At 37.8% G+C, this 15806-nt stretch overlaps 1 protein-coding gene across 10 annotated transcripts in view; it reads right to left on the bottom strand.

The window, feature by feature from the left end:
- LOC140190944 (probable E3 ubiquitin-protein ligase HECTD4) overlaps positions 1-15806 on the bottom strand; it is a 292655-nt gene that overhangs the window by 212710 nt on the left and 64139 nt on the right. For all 10 annotated transcript variants that reach the window (XM_072247927.1, XM_072247930.1, XM_072247924.1 and 7 more), the window contains exon 6: positions 4222-4360. In XM_072247927.1, coding sequence (XP_072104028.1) covers positions 4222-4360 — 139 coding nt within the window. The remainder of the gene's footprint in view (positions 1-4221; positions 4361-15806) is intronic.

Below are 15806 nucleotides of genomic sequence, written 5' to 3'. Positions count from 1 at the left end.
TAATGCAACAATTCCATGCCAGTCATTTGTGTTTTGTACACCTGGCTTGTTTCATACAACATTTTGTAAACTCAACCCATTTAAACACGACTTTGATTCTTTCATTCTTTTGTTCAATATGGTCAAACACAGCATGTTAGAGCACATGGATTTTGGGTAAAACACTGACAAGGGAAGGGAATTCATTACTGGACAGAAAGCAAGACTGGGAAATCACAGATCTTTCAAAGGTTGACAAGTTGTAACTATTGCAGAATTTACTTCATGGACTCCAGGTATTCAGGATCTACATCAACAATTGGGCTAAGAGTACAGAATGTCATATTTTCCAGTTGCTGATTATATAAATTAGGCGGGATTGTGAAAAGGAGGCGGATGCAAATAGGCTTTAAGACGACGCAAACTGAGTAGGTGGAGAGGAATAAAGTGAATGCATTATAATGAGGAAAAACATTAAGTTAGGCACAAAACAAAAGCAGAGCAGATTTGTCATCAGGGAGAGACTGAACAATGTCAATATTCAAAGGGATCTAGATACTGTGCACAAGTCATTGAAAACTAATAAGCAAGCTCAGTAAGCAATTAAAAATGGTAGGTTGAAAAAAAGTTTTTAAAAACGGCAGATGCTGGAACTCTGCAATTCTTACAGAAAATGCTAGAAATTGACAGCAGGTAAAACAGCATCTGCAGAAACAGTTAATGGTTCGGATCCAAATCTCTCATCAGGAATAAAAGTGTAAGAAAACAAACAAGCTTCAGGTGTAAAGTGGGAGTTGGGGAGTTGATAGCTCAAACCTTTGATAGGAGGAGGCCAGAGATACCCATGTAACGTCAATGTTTACAGAGCTCTGATTAATGGACTAAAAAGGAGAGCAGGGAGAGAAAAGGAGAGCAGGGAGAGAAAATGAGAGGGATATGTCAAATCTGTGAAATGCAAGCAGTAGCCAAATCAAAAGGAGAGTGCTCTGTGGTAAAAGAGAGGAAAATAATCATTCATTAGGGGTGGACAATCTTAAAGCACAATCGTCCAGTTCCAACATATAACTGAAAATTTGGGTAATCTGAAATTACTCACTTTTATATTCAGTCTCAAAGGTTGCAACATACCTGAATGGAAAATGGGGTGCTATTCCTCAAGCTCCTCCAAGAGGACCACAACCTTCTTGTGTTTTGGAGGCCTGCATGCCTCAATGACCTGGAGAGCTATGTTGACTGGAGACAGGATTTTATGCTTTGGCTTTTGGTAGGGTCACCCATGACAAATAGGTCAAAGTGTAGAGGACAGATGAAGAGTGGTCCACTGCTTCTCCAAGTTCAGGGCTTCAACTCAGGACTAACAACCCTGACTGTTCAAACAAAATTGTTACAGAAACAGCAATGAAGAATCCTTCTACATCTGAGTGCAGTGGTTTTCCTGAGACTCCATCCGAGACTTGCATGACTTGACAGTAGTGGAAACTGAGAGGAAGTTACTGATACAATGAAGCAAGTCCTGAGCACCACTAGAGATGGAGGACTTTCATTGATGACCTAACCACCAATGGTCCAATGGTGCAATGGCCAGTAACATTCCTCATTTGCTAGAACTGCATCAGAAGCCACAGAGAGCTACTTTAAGTCAGAATGAGATAGGAATGATGAAAGGGCATGTTGGGTTTTATTTGGGGGGGGGGAGGAAAACATTATGTTGGCCTTCATTACCATGAGATTTGAGAACATGAGTAAAGATGTCCTGCAATTATATATGATCTTAGTGAGACCACATCTAAAATATTCTGTACAGTTTTGGTCTCCATAAATTAATGTTACTGGTTTAAGGGAAGCTGGGCTTGCCATTTGAGGAAAGCTTCAGTGAACTAATTTGCATTCATTAAAGTTTACAAGAATAATACTCCATTTGCCAACTTCCTACTTACTCATTTAATTCTTGTATAATTTCATTGTGTTTTGTATACTTGTAGCTTCCACTATTGTTTTTTCATATATTTGTTACTATGCTGTCATTCCATATATATATTTCTCTCTCTCTCCAAATCATCATCGGCTGTTTCCAAAAAAATCATTTTTTCCCCAATTTCACATGCCTTTTATTTCAAATCTCATTCTATCTCTAACTTCCTCAGGTAGCCATAACTAAATGCCTTTCTTCCCTAGCTTTAATGACTAATTAAATGCCTGTTTAATTGTCTTCCACTGATAAGCTACATTTTTCTTTGATTTCCCAGTCCACTTCAGCAAATTCATACCTCCATTTATGCCACCAGTTTCACACCCAAGTCACACATTCTCAAACTGAAACCAAATTTCTAATGTGCTGTGATCATTAACCAATTCTCATTATACAATACCAAAACTCCTCTAACTCCTTAACATATCCCTTTTGGAAATGATCTGCTATATAGTATCAACACATTGCCCAATTGATATGATGACTGGCTACCTAGAATTACTGCTGGATCTCTCTTAGAAGCTCCCATTACATCTTGATTTTTTTTTGCTTAAAACGGAGCTACAGCTGGGGGCCATTTACTACCCCCACAAGAGATTTCCTAACCTTGTCATTTCTTACCTCCACCCAAGCTGGCTCAATGCCTTCAGTTTCTGAGTAAACATTCCTCGTCACTACAGTGATTTTATTCTCTAATCAGACCACCTCCTTCTACTTTCTGCTTATCCTTCTAAACTGTCAAATATTGCTGAATATTTCTAGACTTCACAATGAAAAAACTTGAGCAGATAAATTCTTTTTTTTTAAAATCACCATCTCATCAAACCCATTTATTTCTATTTTTGTTGTCAACTTATCCCCACTTCATTTGAGTTATCCTATTATTTCAAAGACTGGCATTTTCTTAATTTGTTCTCTTCCACTTGACCAAAATAAACTGCTTTGAAGTAATAAAAATATTCTACTGCAATAAGGAAGCTCTTTAATACTAGGCAACAAGCACAAAATTAGAAGCAACAAATCACAAATTCACCAACTTCAAGCAAATGCATTGTTTTGCATTTTAAAAAGATCCCCTTTCTAGAGGATAATTGGCACATGCAACAGATTTTCAAAGAATGTCTCTGATTCAGGCTCACTTGCGATTTATTCAGAGGAATTAGATTAATAGCTACTGAAGGAAAATTTGAAAGCTGCAAGGAGATGGAAGCACCACCTATTTTTTCAGGTATAGAAGAAATCCTTGAATTCAGAATAATTAATGTGTGAGAAAAAGTGATAATCCTGCATTGATTTTGAATGAAGTATCTAAAGGACATTATGTTGCAAACATTTTTTTCTATTCAATAGTCAAGGCAACAACAGATAATACTTAGTAAGTTTGAGTTAATACCTGGAATTCCTTTTCAAAAACAAATTCACATCTAAATTATCCATTTTCCCTTGTCAATGGCAAATCATTTACAAATTGGAAAGTAGTATAACCATTTAAACAACTTTCAGATATAAAAATTAATCAAATTTACCAAGTAAATAATTTCCCTTTGTAGTAACTACCTACTTATACCACTCAAACCAGCTCATATAAATTATTATTTTTGATATTTCTGGGATGTGGTGGGCATTAGTTAGGCAATATATACTGATCTTTCCTAGTTGTCCTCAGAATAAAAAAAAGATTGACTATTAAACCAACATTGGACAGTTTAAATAATATTTTCTTCAATGCTGAAGTATACAAAATAAAAATGGAACTAAGCACGTCAATTCAAAAGCCATATTTTCTAACTCTCCTATGATATTAGAAAGCTGCATGATATATATATATATTGTTAATTAACTTTGTATTTGTATGCCAAATAAGTTTTTTTAAAAAAGGTGGTAGTACATGTTCAAAATCCGGCTCAAGGTTCAGAAGTTAAAACCCTTTTATTCCAATACATGACTACCATTAACACACCAGTTTATTAATGGAATAGGATGGATTATTCGCCATGAAAAAGACTAATTCCTGCTGTGTAATGTTCACCAAATCAAGCTGTAACAAATAGTTTCACAGATTATTTTACAACAAAAGTAAAACCAGTTCAACTCGACATAATTTCCTAAAATGCAGCTTTAATATTTGCTTAAACAAAAATTCAGTCGATAACTAAATCTGTTTCAGTAATGCTGTATTAGCAAGATCAAAACAAATTAACCCTGAAAATTCATCAAATGCAACAGCGTTAATAACATACAACACAAAATGTTTATAGAGGACATGTTGTTACCTGCAGGGTGTACTGATTGATAACTTGAAAGATGTAATGAGGTTTGCTGTCAAAGGAGGCAGGCCGGTGAAGGAGAATCGTACTGCCAAAGGCAATCCAGCCAGCCTCAAGTTCATCATTGCGACAATAGACAAAACCGCTGGGGAGAAAAGAAAGCATCCTAAATAGAAATGTGACTGGCAAAATTCTGTCAAGATAATAAAACATTTTTTCAACATTATTCTTAACCAAAACTAATTAACTCTACTCAGTTAACACCAAAGGAATTTTTGAACCTCAAGTGCATTTCAAAGTTCAAAGCAAACTTATTATCGAAGTACATATAAGTTACCATATACAACCGTGAAATTCATTTTCTTGCATGCGTACTCAATAAATAAAATAATCATAACAGAATCAATGAAAGACCGCACCAACAGGGTGGACAACCAGTGTGCAAAAGACAAGCTGAAAATACAAAAAGAAAAAGATAAATAAATAAGCAATAAATAATGAGAACATGAGATGAAGAGTCCTTGAAAGTGAGTCCATAGGTTGTGGGAACAGTTCAGTGATGGGGCAAGTGTAGTTGAGTGACATTATCCCCTTTGGTTCAGGAGCCTGATAGTTGAGGGGGAATAACTCCTCCTGAACCTGGTGGCATGAGTCTTGAGGCTCCTGAACCTTCTTCCTGAAGGCAGCAGCAAGAACAAAGCATGACCTGGGTGCTGGGGGTCCCTGATGATGGATGCTGCTCTCCTATGACAATGGTCCATGTATATGTGTTTACTGGTGGGGAGGGTTTTTCCCGTGATGAACTGGGCCATATCCACTACCTTTCATACGATTTTCTGTTCAATGGTATTGGTGTTTCCATACCAGGCTGTAATGCAGCCAGTCAATATATTCTCCATCACACATCTATAGAAGTTAGTCAAAGTTATCGATGTCATGCCAATCTTTGTAAGCTCTTAAGTAGAGGTACTGTCGTGCTTTTTCCATAATTGCACTTACTTTCTGGACCCAGGATAGGTCCTCTGAAATTATAACACTGAGGAATTTAAAGTTGCTGACCCCCTCCACCTCTGATCCCCAGATGAGGACTGGCTCATGGATCTCCTGTTTCCTCCTCCTGAAATCAATAATCAGTCCCTTAGTCTTAGTGACATTCAGTAAAAAGTTGTTGTTGTAGCACCATTCAGCCAGTTTTTCAACCTCCCTCTTATATGATGATTCATCATCACTTTTCATTCAGCCTATGACAGTGCTGTCGTCAGCAAACTTGAATATAGCATTGGAGCTATGCTTGGCCACACAGTGTAAACTGAGTAGAGCAGGGGGTTAAGTACACAGCCTGTGGTGCACCTGTGCTGATGGAGATTATGGAGGAGATGTTGTCATCAATCTGAACCGACTAGGGTCTGCAAGTGAGGGAATCGAGAATCTAATTCCACAAGGAGGTATTGAGGTTGAGGTATTGAGGCCAAGGTCTTGAAGCTTATTGATTACTTTCAAGGGGATGATTGTATTGCTGAGTTGCCGTCGATAAAAAGCATCCATCTTTAATGTCCAGACGTTTCAAGGACGAGTGAAGAGTCAATGGCATCTGCTGTGGACCTGTTGTGCCAGCAGGCAAATTGGACTGGATGCAAGTCACTTCTCAACAGGAGATGGAATGTTTCATCACCAACTTCTGAAAACACTTCATCACTATCGATGCAAGTGCAACCGGTCATTGAGACAGGTTACCATGCTCTTCTTAGGCACCAGTATAACTGAAGCCTGCTTACAGCAAGTGCGTACCTCAGACTGCCAAGGCAAGATCTCAGTGAACACTCCAGCCAGTTGATCAGCATAGGTCTTTGGTACTTGGCTAGGTTCCCATCTGGGCCAGATGGTTTCCATGGGTTCACCCTCCTGAAGGATGCTCTCACATCAGCCTCAGAGATCATCGGGGCTGTGAAAGTTTGTGAAGGTTCCTCTATGTTTCGACAGTCAAAGTGACCATGGAATGTATTAAACTCATCTGGAAGTGAAGCCCCGTAGTCATCTATGTCAACTGATTTCACTTTCTATGAGGTTTGTAAGATACAATGCAGTTGAGGCCAGGAAAACACATCACTATTATTTAGTCCTCAACAGAAGTAGAATGTTACAACCAATTTTGCTCAAAACACAATATGAAGGTCCTTGAAAAAGAGCAAAGAATTATCAGGATGTTTCCAGAGATATTAAAAATTGACCAGTACATTATAAAATAGGTTTCAACTCTTACTTTGGATTGGCACAGGCAGGTTTAATATTCAATATTTTACTTTTAAAACTACAGCACAAAATGCTACTTCAAATGTAAAAAGACAATATATAGTGATTATTTATCATTTTGGTATTCTATTTGGATAAAAAGCAAGAATATAAACTTCTAAATCTAGAGCACAGACTTATATTAAAATAACAAATGTACATTAGAAAAGGAGAACTATACACAGAGTTACCACAAAGGTACAAAATGCAGATTTGAAGAAGCTGTTATTGGAAAGAGCAATTCAGATACTGTATTGAGTTACAAAAATTACACCCACTTCTGAAATCAATGGCTTAAACTGCAGTACATAACTTTAATTTATCTTATGTTTAAATAGACTTCTTTTTATATTATTTACCCTGACAATGCACAAGATCTTAAGGTTAAAATATAGACACTAAATTTAAGGACAGCCAATATGATTATATTTTCTGATTATTTAATCTGATGATTTGATTTAAATAAGCATGTTAAAGTGTGTTAATTCAAATGGACATTGAACCAATGAATACTACCTCACTACTTTTTATTTCTATTTTTGCACCTATTTAACTTAACTAATATACATTTCCTGTAATTCACAATTTTTTCTATTATGCATTGTACTGCTGCCGCAGACAACAAATTCCATGACATATGCTAATAATATTAAACACAAAATAATAACATTTGCTAATAATATTGATCTTTAATGGGTGAAAGTGTGCAAGCCCACCACAGCATGAGTACTTGAGAATGCAGAAGCCCATTCGTTCCCCACCACGTTCCCCCCACCCCCCCCAACCCCAGCCAAGCTCATTCTAACACTGAAGTTGAATACATCTGATGAAATTTGGTTCTATATACCTGGCTTTCTTCCATAATATGAAATTCTTGAAATAAGTGAATTTCAGTTTTGAAACTTTCAATTGATATAGTTTCAGCTTTTTTTTTGGGAAGATGTAACGGGAGGGAAACAACTGTGGACCAGAGAGAGGATCTCCAGATTTCCACTCTGTATCATTACCTTTAAGCATTCTAGTTCTTACTCTATTCTCAACTCTTACACCAGTGTACTCATGTCTATCGTTGCTAATCTTCCATTTTCAAGGGACTACAGTTTTCTTATTTGAACCCATTTAGCCCTAGTATTATCCTTGTTAGTGGTGTGGTGTCCCTCTTACATATAAAATGTCCTTCCAGAGCTGTTCTATGCAGAATTATATCTATTTACAGACGAGTACAGCCAACAGAAACTTAGGCATAACATTAAGGGAGGGAATGATTAAGGTTCACCTTAAATTATTTACTGACACAGTGGAGCGTCATTCACAAATGGCATGGAAGGTCAAAATCTAGCCTTTGCACACAATTTTTAAATAGGGCATATAGTATAGTTCATTTTAACATCCTTAAACTAAGTTTCTAAAAAGGGTATCTCAAGCCAGGACAATGATTCACTGGATTAAGCAACTTTTTAAACAGGGACTTGGACTTGAAGCACATCCTCCACAGTGATCTATCCCTTCTATTTAGAGCAACACCAGCAGCAGTCGAAGGCAGGTAGCTAATCTCAGTGTGTATATATATATATATATATTAACTCTCCATGACAGGAGCTGAGGCACCCTGGAATGTAAATGTCCTCTATGAGGAACACAAAAAGTTCCAATTATTTTCCTTAATTTAATCTAAGACTTCAAGTTCCTTTCCCAGGAGATTAAGTTTCTATGAAGCAGGGAAGACATGGTGATTGTGAACAGAAGCTGCAACATGGCAACACATTGGATTACTGGACCAAATAATCTTTTTATTTTAGGCTTTGCATGATATTGAGCTCAAAGAGAACAAGATCATAAATCATACGGCACTTTACTGTGATTCTGCATATGTAAACTTTATGAAATAAAAACTGAAATGTGTCTTTTCATCAGAACTCAGTTTCATCTCAAATATTAGTTTTAAACTTGTGGGGGGGGCGGGGAAGGTTGTGGTTTGGGAAGGTTAAAAAAAATAAGTCCATGCTGGGAGGAAAGATGATAACCAAAGGGATATAGAAATGATATTGCAAAGTGTGAATGCGAAAAGCAGCAATTTTATCCAAAATGTCAATTCTAATACAGGCATGTGCAGCTCTTACTGAATTTTCATTTTGTGCTCTCTGATTTAAAAAAAATCTCAACTTGAAACTTTATTCTCCACTAATGTTGTCTGATCTGGTGGCGCCAGAATCAATTTTTATTTAAAACTTTCAGTATTGGTAACAATATTTTGCATTAAAACTAAACACACTGTCTTAAGATTATATATACAAAGTAGCTTCCAGCTTCAAAAGCTTCTGGATGAAGTATAGTTCATATACAAGAGAACGAAGCCACATGAAGGTCTTTCAACAGTAGATTCTATCTTGAGTAACTATGACAATTAGCAGAGTCATGTGCATTTTGGAGTTAAGAGTTCAAAGATGCAAAGTAACATATTTGAAACTTTTTGGTTGTTTGAGTACAGTGACCAAGTTTATCAACTGTTCCATTTGTCTTGGCGTTATCAAGAATGTGGCTAATCTATTCTGCAACTCCCAACACATTATGTAGTGTAGCACAGAGAAACAATCAGCATTTACAGTACAATTTAGTGACAATGTGAATCATTTCAAAAAAATATTAGGGATAGTAATACTCAAATCCTATAAATGAAACAAGCCACAGAAATGGAGCAATTTTAGTGCACTATTCTTTTGCCATGTGAGAGGAGCTAAGAAATGAGTAGTGCTAACGTTCACAATTGCTGTTCCTTTTTATACCCTGTGGTGCATCGGATGGCATTTTTGCAGTTTTCATAGCATTTGACCTTTTTTTTTTAAATGAGGCCAAGTTCCCAGCTCGACAGTCAACCCAGCACAGATGGAAAGCGCAAGCAGACAGCCAGATTCAAACTCGGGACCATTAGTCTCAAAGTCTGGTGCTGATACCACTACACTACCGCCTGGCTGAATGTTCCCAATACCTCAGTCTAAAGCCTGCAATGATTGAGCAAATGGACAAAAGGCATAACCCTCAGTTTAAGATATGGCATAAGGGTACAATCTGATCTACTAACATCTGCATCAAGAAATAATATTACACCTTGGTATTGTGCTTCACATTTCATCTCCAGACTAGGGAAATGCAAAAGATGCTCATTTATCTCATACTCTTCCTAAGGAAGTGCAATGGTGCAGTAAGAGCTCAGTGATGCTGCTCAGTCAACAATTCATCACAACTAAAGGGAAATAATTTTCTCTAAGCCTAGCACAGATTAAATTGGTAAAGCAAAGGGAATAAACATGAAAGGAAAATCAAATATGAAAGAAAAAAATAATTTGTCCCAGACCAAATTCAAAACATAAGCTCTCATATGTAACCACATTTAAAATAAAATATTTCATCATTATTATGTAGTTTACCAAACTTCATCATTATGATGTAGACTACAAAATGACACATGAAAGACAGCCAAATAGTATTATCGGTAGAATTTGTTTAGTCATACATAGTTATCCAAGATCAAAAGATTTCTGAAAAGTAGGATCTGGTGATGTGGGGAACAACCAGGAAAATAGTGCAGAAATAATCACCCATAAGTGGCAGAGCAGGGCCGGAATGGCTTACTCTCGCTCTTTTTTATTCCACTTGTTGACTGAAGAACTAACAGGTCAGAAAGATACAAAGTTTAATAATCAGTGATGATTTGAAACCTGGAATTACATGCTGACTTTGGTTCTTTGCGGAAATGGGACCCGCTCTGGATGCCTCCTGACCGGCCGCTTTTCGATACGCCAAGGATGTGGCCTGGAAGACTAGCGTGCCTTCAAGGTGCCGGATTTTCGTGGTTCTGGAGGCGGGTGGATTCGAGGCCAGCACCGCCACCACCAGCTGATACGTCGTGGGAGGTGTAAGTTTGTAAGCAGCAAGCTGACTGCTGGCGCTGTGCTCAGAGACCAGAGTTCTTTGGGTACAGATCTCAGAAGAAGCGACGCACAGAACTTAAACACCATAAATCAGCGAGTTGCTTTGTTATGTCTCCCCTCTCACTGTGAAACATCTCTTTTTCTCTTATTAGGGAGGGAGAGGGAGAGAACCTGTGGTATGTTGAATACTGGGTGAACCAGTCGTACTGCAAGTCTATGTCTTTATTGAAGCTTTGCTGCATCCTTCAGTGCTCGGTGGGGGTGGTGCCAATGCTTTTTGCTGGTGGGGGAGGGAAGTCATTGCTTTGCTGGTGCTTATGCATGGGAGGGGGGAGCTGGGGGGTTGCTTTGGGGTTCTAATATTTAACTGTCATTCATTCTTTGGGGCACTCCTCTGTTTTCATGGATGTTTACAAAGGAGGATAATTTCAGGATGTATATTGTATACATTTTTCTGACTTTAAATAGACCTATTGTATTTTATGATCGTTTGGTTAAAGCACTACAACAGAACACAATCGCATAATAGTCAAGTTGTTGGACTAGTAAACAACGCCCTAACTACTGATCTGGAATCAAAAATTGAAATCCCATGGTATCTAGGGATATTAAATTCAAGCAATTAAATCAATCTAGTATCAGTCATTGTGAACATGAAACAATTGCACAGTTGTGAACGTCCTTTTGGTTCAAGTAATATCTCAAAGTTTCAAAGGTACATTTAATGTCAGAGAAATGTATACAATATACATCCTGAAATGCTTTTTCTTCACAACCATCCACGAAAACAGAGGAGTGCCTCAAAGATTAAATACAGTTAAATGTTAGAACCCCAAAGTTCCCCTCCTGCTCCCCCACCCATGCACAAACAGCAGCAAGACAACAATCCCCCTCTCCTACCAGCAGAAAAAGCATCAGCACCCACCACCAAGCATGTAAGCGAACAGCAAAGCAACAGCAAAGACACAGACTTGCAGCACCCCAAAGACTACTTGTCCACTAGGTATTTGACATACCCAATAAGGGAGAAAGAGGCATCTCTGTTTCACAGCGACAGGGGAGGCATAACAACCAGCTCGCTGATTTACAATGTTAAAAGTCCGTTGTGTCGCTTTTTCCGAGCTCTCTGCCCAAAGATCTCGGGTCTTTGGGCACACAGCCAGAGATCTTCCGACTTCCACGACACACCAATCTCCTGCCGGGGCACTAACTTTCTATCCGCCTGTCTCCAGAGCCTTGAGAGCTTGGATCTCTGAAGGCAACGAAGTTCTTAGGTGCATCCTTGGCAGTCATGAAATCCTGACAGCGGGTCCCATTCCTGCAACGAACCAAAGTCAGCGTGCAAATCTAGGTCAGGGTCTTCAAAAGAACCCTGAAGAGGACAAATAGAGATATTGAAGATGGAAATAGAGCTGTTTCCAAAGATGCAAGCAAAGGAGTTGCCGTTTAGCACCATCTTAGCTGAGCTCCACCCCCTATTTTAACAGAAACCTGACATTCTTACTTGATTTGACATGTATGTGACTCTGAACTCACAAATGTCTCGCAAATGATCTCCAAAAGTCTACCAAGCTACTTAGTCAGAAACAAATCTGAATGGACAACAAACATCGATACTTTGAGGGCACCCCTTTCTACTGAATACACAGAATGAAAAACAGAATTGCTGGATTGTGGAGGATTTGCATCTGATGAAGATAAAATGGAGCTTTTAGGCAATGCTTGTCAACATCCCTCTTCAACTTTTACCTTAGTGCAAAGTGCTGCACTGCTATCATAAAGCAAGAACAGTCAAGGAGGGGATAATTAGAAAGAAACACTAATTGTCAAACTGCATATTAAAACAGCAGACAGAATAGAAACGTTATTGTAGTTCTTCCACATCCCTTCTAGTCCTACTAACTTACTATTTCAAATAAATAAACCCAGATTTCCCACAAATTGAAATGTCTACCTTTATTCACTACCGTATTTGCAAGGATACAACTCATTATAAAAATTAACCTTAACCACAGTAATACTTATTGGAGAATATGTAACATCTCCTTCGTCTCACCAATTCAGGGTAGGGCAAACATACCTTTATGATAAAAAGTAGCTGGGTAAAGTTTAACCAAAATACTGTGCATTTTAAAAAAAGGAAATTTCAGTTTTGGTAAATTACTACAGCACTTGTCAACGGTGCACACTGCATAATGTGTGCGCCTCTTTGTTTCTGAATATTTAAATTGGTGAATTGGGTGTGGATCAAGTAGGCTGCTTTGGCATAAATTGTGCCAGATTTCCACCATGCTGCTGAAGTAACACATGTACAAACAAACAGAGAATGTTCTTCTATACTCTTAGTTTGTATTTTGTGGTCTAATCACTTGCTTAGCTCTTGTGGTCTCTTTAGTCAAATGCTCATGATATTTATATTGATAAATATCAAAGTCAAAGCAGAATGTCAAAGCACTAAGTGCCAAACTAGAATGATCTGAATCACTTTTGTTGATTTCTGTTTAAGGTTTGTAGCAAATAGTCAACATTGCAGGCTGAGATCCTTCTTTAGGACTCATCTTACAAATTTGTAAGAATCTTTCTGCAATCCAGATGCAAAATGCTTCATTATAAGGGGTCATAAATGGAAATTAACACTGTGTAATAATTAGCAAATAGCCATTTCCAAAGCCACTGGAGAAGCAGCTATAGCAATGTTGCCAGGTTGGGATGACCACCACAAACTAAAACTGTTTTCCTCTCCAATAATTGTTCCTTAAATTCTCAAATGACAGAGGAATCACTCATGTTTCCTCTCTGGAATTTAGTTCTTCTTTGCTGCTCTCTGGTGCAGTTTAGACCATGGATGTAATATACATGCACTTATCAGATGAGGTCAAGTTGAAATTTAGGATGCCCCATCTTTGCCAGGTTAAATGGCATGCTGGTATGTGGACAGATAATTAAGTGATTCAATATTTGTGGAATCTTACCATGCACTAAGTGAACAAGTGGAGAAATCAATCCAAAACTGATCTGCAGCTTTTGTTACTCTTACCAATTCAAAAGATAACTGCCAAGCTCCCTCGTGCATTTTTGCAATAGTGTTATTAGTCGTTCTACATTCCCTACCTACATCATTACATTTAGCTTCATCCTTGGAGTAAAGACAAAAAACTTTATTTCATTATTCTGTATTAAGTTGATGTATCACTTTAATTAGTAGCAGCAATCTAAAACAGGAAGTTCAAACTTTGTTCTCACATTTCTGAATAGTTCAGGTGCCGGTTAGTATTATTTGAGCAATCAGGGCTTATGTTGTTATAACGATAACTATTTTCAACACTCCTGCCATTTTTCTCTTGCTGATGAGTTTCCTTGCGTAATAAAATCTCTTGTATCAGTGATCTGAAACAATGAACTGCTTAAGGCTTTATTTGGTATTTCAAATCAAAGGCTTGATCACTGTCATTATCTTTTCTTCTTTTGCATCTTATCACAAATGGAAAAGTATATGGAGAACATAAATTCTTATGGAATATTATAAATTCTCCTGATGTACCATTTTATATGCCCTGAGCAATATTAGCTAATAAGCTGCAAACAATGACCCTAGTTACTTTTTGTCAGCTACACTGAGTTGATCAGAGTACCCAAACAGATGCACTACTTCGAGTATATCATAGAAAGACATGAGTGTACAGATTAAAGGATGCATTTAAGTTTTGTTAAGTACCGCATCCTCACTGACTCCTGGGAATCCCTTGCCCATGATCACCATGGTTAAGAACCTCAAGACCATACATCTTGAGGCAGAAAAATATAGGCAATACTAAAAAATTATGGCAGCAACATATTATTTTGAGTATTAGAATGTCACATGGAATGGTATGGTTAGTTATTCTGCAGAACTACATTTTTAGCCTTTGTTCAGGAGAATGTGGCTTTAAGAAACCTAACATGCAGATGATACTTGGCCACAGGATGGTGCATGGCCCAGTAGTCATGGGTGGGGAAAAGAAATCAAATCAAAGGAAAAGGCAGACCAATGCTTCAGTTACCAAATATGACGATGACGACGTAGACTCAGGCCTGAGAGGCCAGCGTCGGGCGTTTTCATGCCTTACAAGGTGCGGATCGGAAGGCTGTGTGGGGTGCCACTGCTATCACAGACTAAATATGATATTCCATTAACCACCACCCTTTTCTTTTGATTTTTCACATTTTTTTAAATAAGTTGTGACCAAAGCATAGTTCAAGAGTGAGGCATTATAGTTGATTGACTATCGCATTTATCTCAAAATTATTCATTTGAAACAATCATCCCAGGAATTATTAATTTTGCATTACTGAAGTTCCCAGACTTAACAGATGAGAAACAGAAGAGCAGGAAACATTGTGACCATTCATAAATCAATACACAGTATATATTACGTGGAGTATAACACAAACTAAAGTCCAAGCCTGTATTTATGCTCCACTCAAGCCTCTTCCAATCCCTTGTGCAAATATCAGCATAATGCTCTATTTTCTTCTCCTTCTTGTTCTTTCCCAGCTTTTTTCTAATGCATCTGTATTAATCACCTTAACTAATCCTCATGACAAATTCTACATATCTTCACCATTCTCTAGGTCAGGTATTCCCAACCTGGGGTCCACAGCACAAGAAAGGTTGGGAACCCCTGCTCTGGATAAAGTTCTGAATTCCACGTAACACTGATGGCCTCTGCATTACCGCAAATAGAAACATTTCTCCCCTCAAAACTAGTCATTATTTCTTTTAAAATTTTGCTTTATGATACTCTTCAACTTTCTCTTTTCATCAAAAGAGACCAAGTTGTTTTTTTTTCTTCCTCAACTCCCTGCATGGCTACAATTTTATAGCTCAATGTTACCTTGGTAAATTTCCATTACCCCTCTCTAGTTTATCTGTATTATTTTCCCAGCTAAACAACTTCAACTGCACAATTCACTTCATTGTTGTACAAGGTTCACAACATCCCTATTTCTCAATTTAATTCCTCCAGACAAACTGGAATCCTTGATTAGCTTTCACATGGCATTGTAATTTATATATTTAAACATCTGAAGTCTTTTGGTCTTTCATATTTTGATTCTCTGTTTCTCTGTAAAACATGATTTTTTTCCCCTTCATTTCTCCTACTTTATCCAGATCAAAGGACTAACTATGGAAAATCACACAGGCCAAAGGAAAGACTACCTTTTTGTAGGATGCATAGAACAGTCTTTGTTTCAATCCTTTCTGGGACCCTGACCTCAGTTCTTTTTCAGCTAGAGTGAAGCCTGTTTTTGTCAGTTTTGACCTTCAAACCCTCCTCCACTTTCTCTACAACATCAAACTGAGTCTATCTCTTTCCCAGTTCTAATAAAAGG

This window comes from Mobula birostris, chromosome 31 (assembly GCF_030028105.1).
Source record: "Mobula birostris isolate sMobBir1 chromosome 31, sMobBir1.hap1, whole genome shotgun sequence".
NCBI lineage: Eukaryota > Metazoa > Chordata > Chondrichthyes > Myliobatiformes > Myliobatidae > Mobula > Mobula birostris.
Note: the sequence above shows the minus strand (reverse complement) of the source record. Positions and strands in the feature narration are given on the sequence as shown.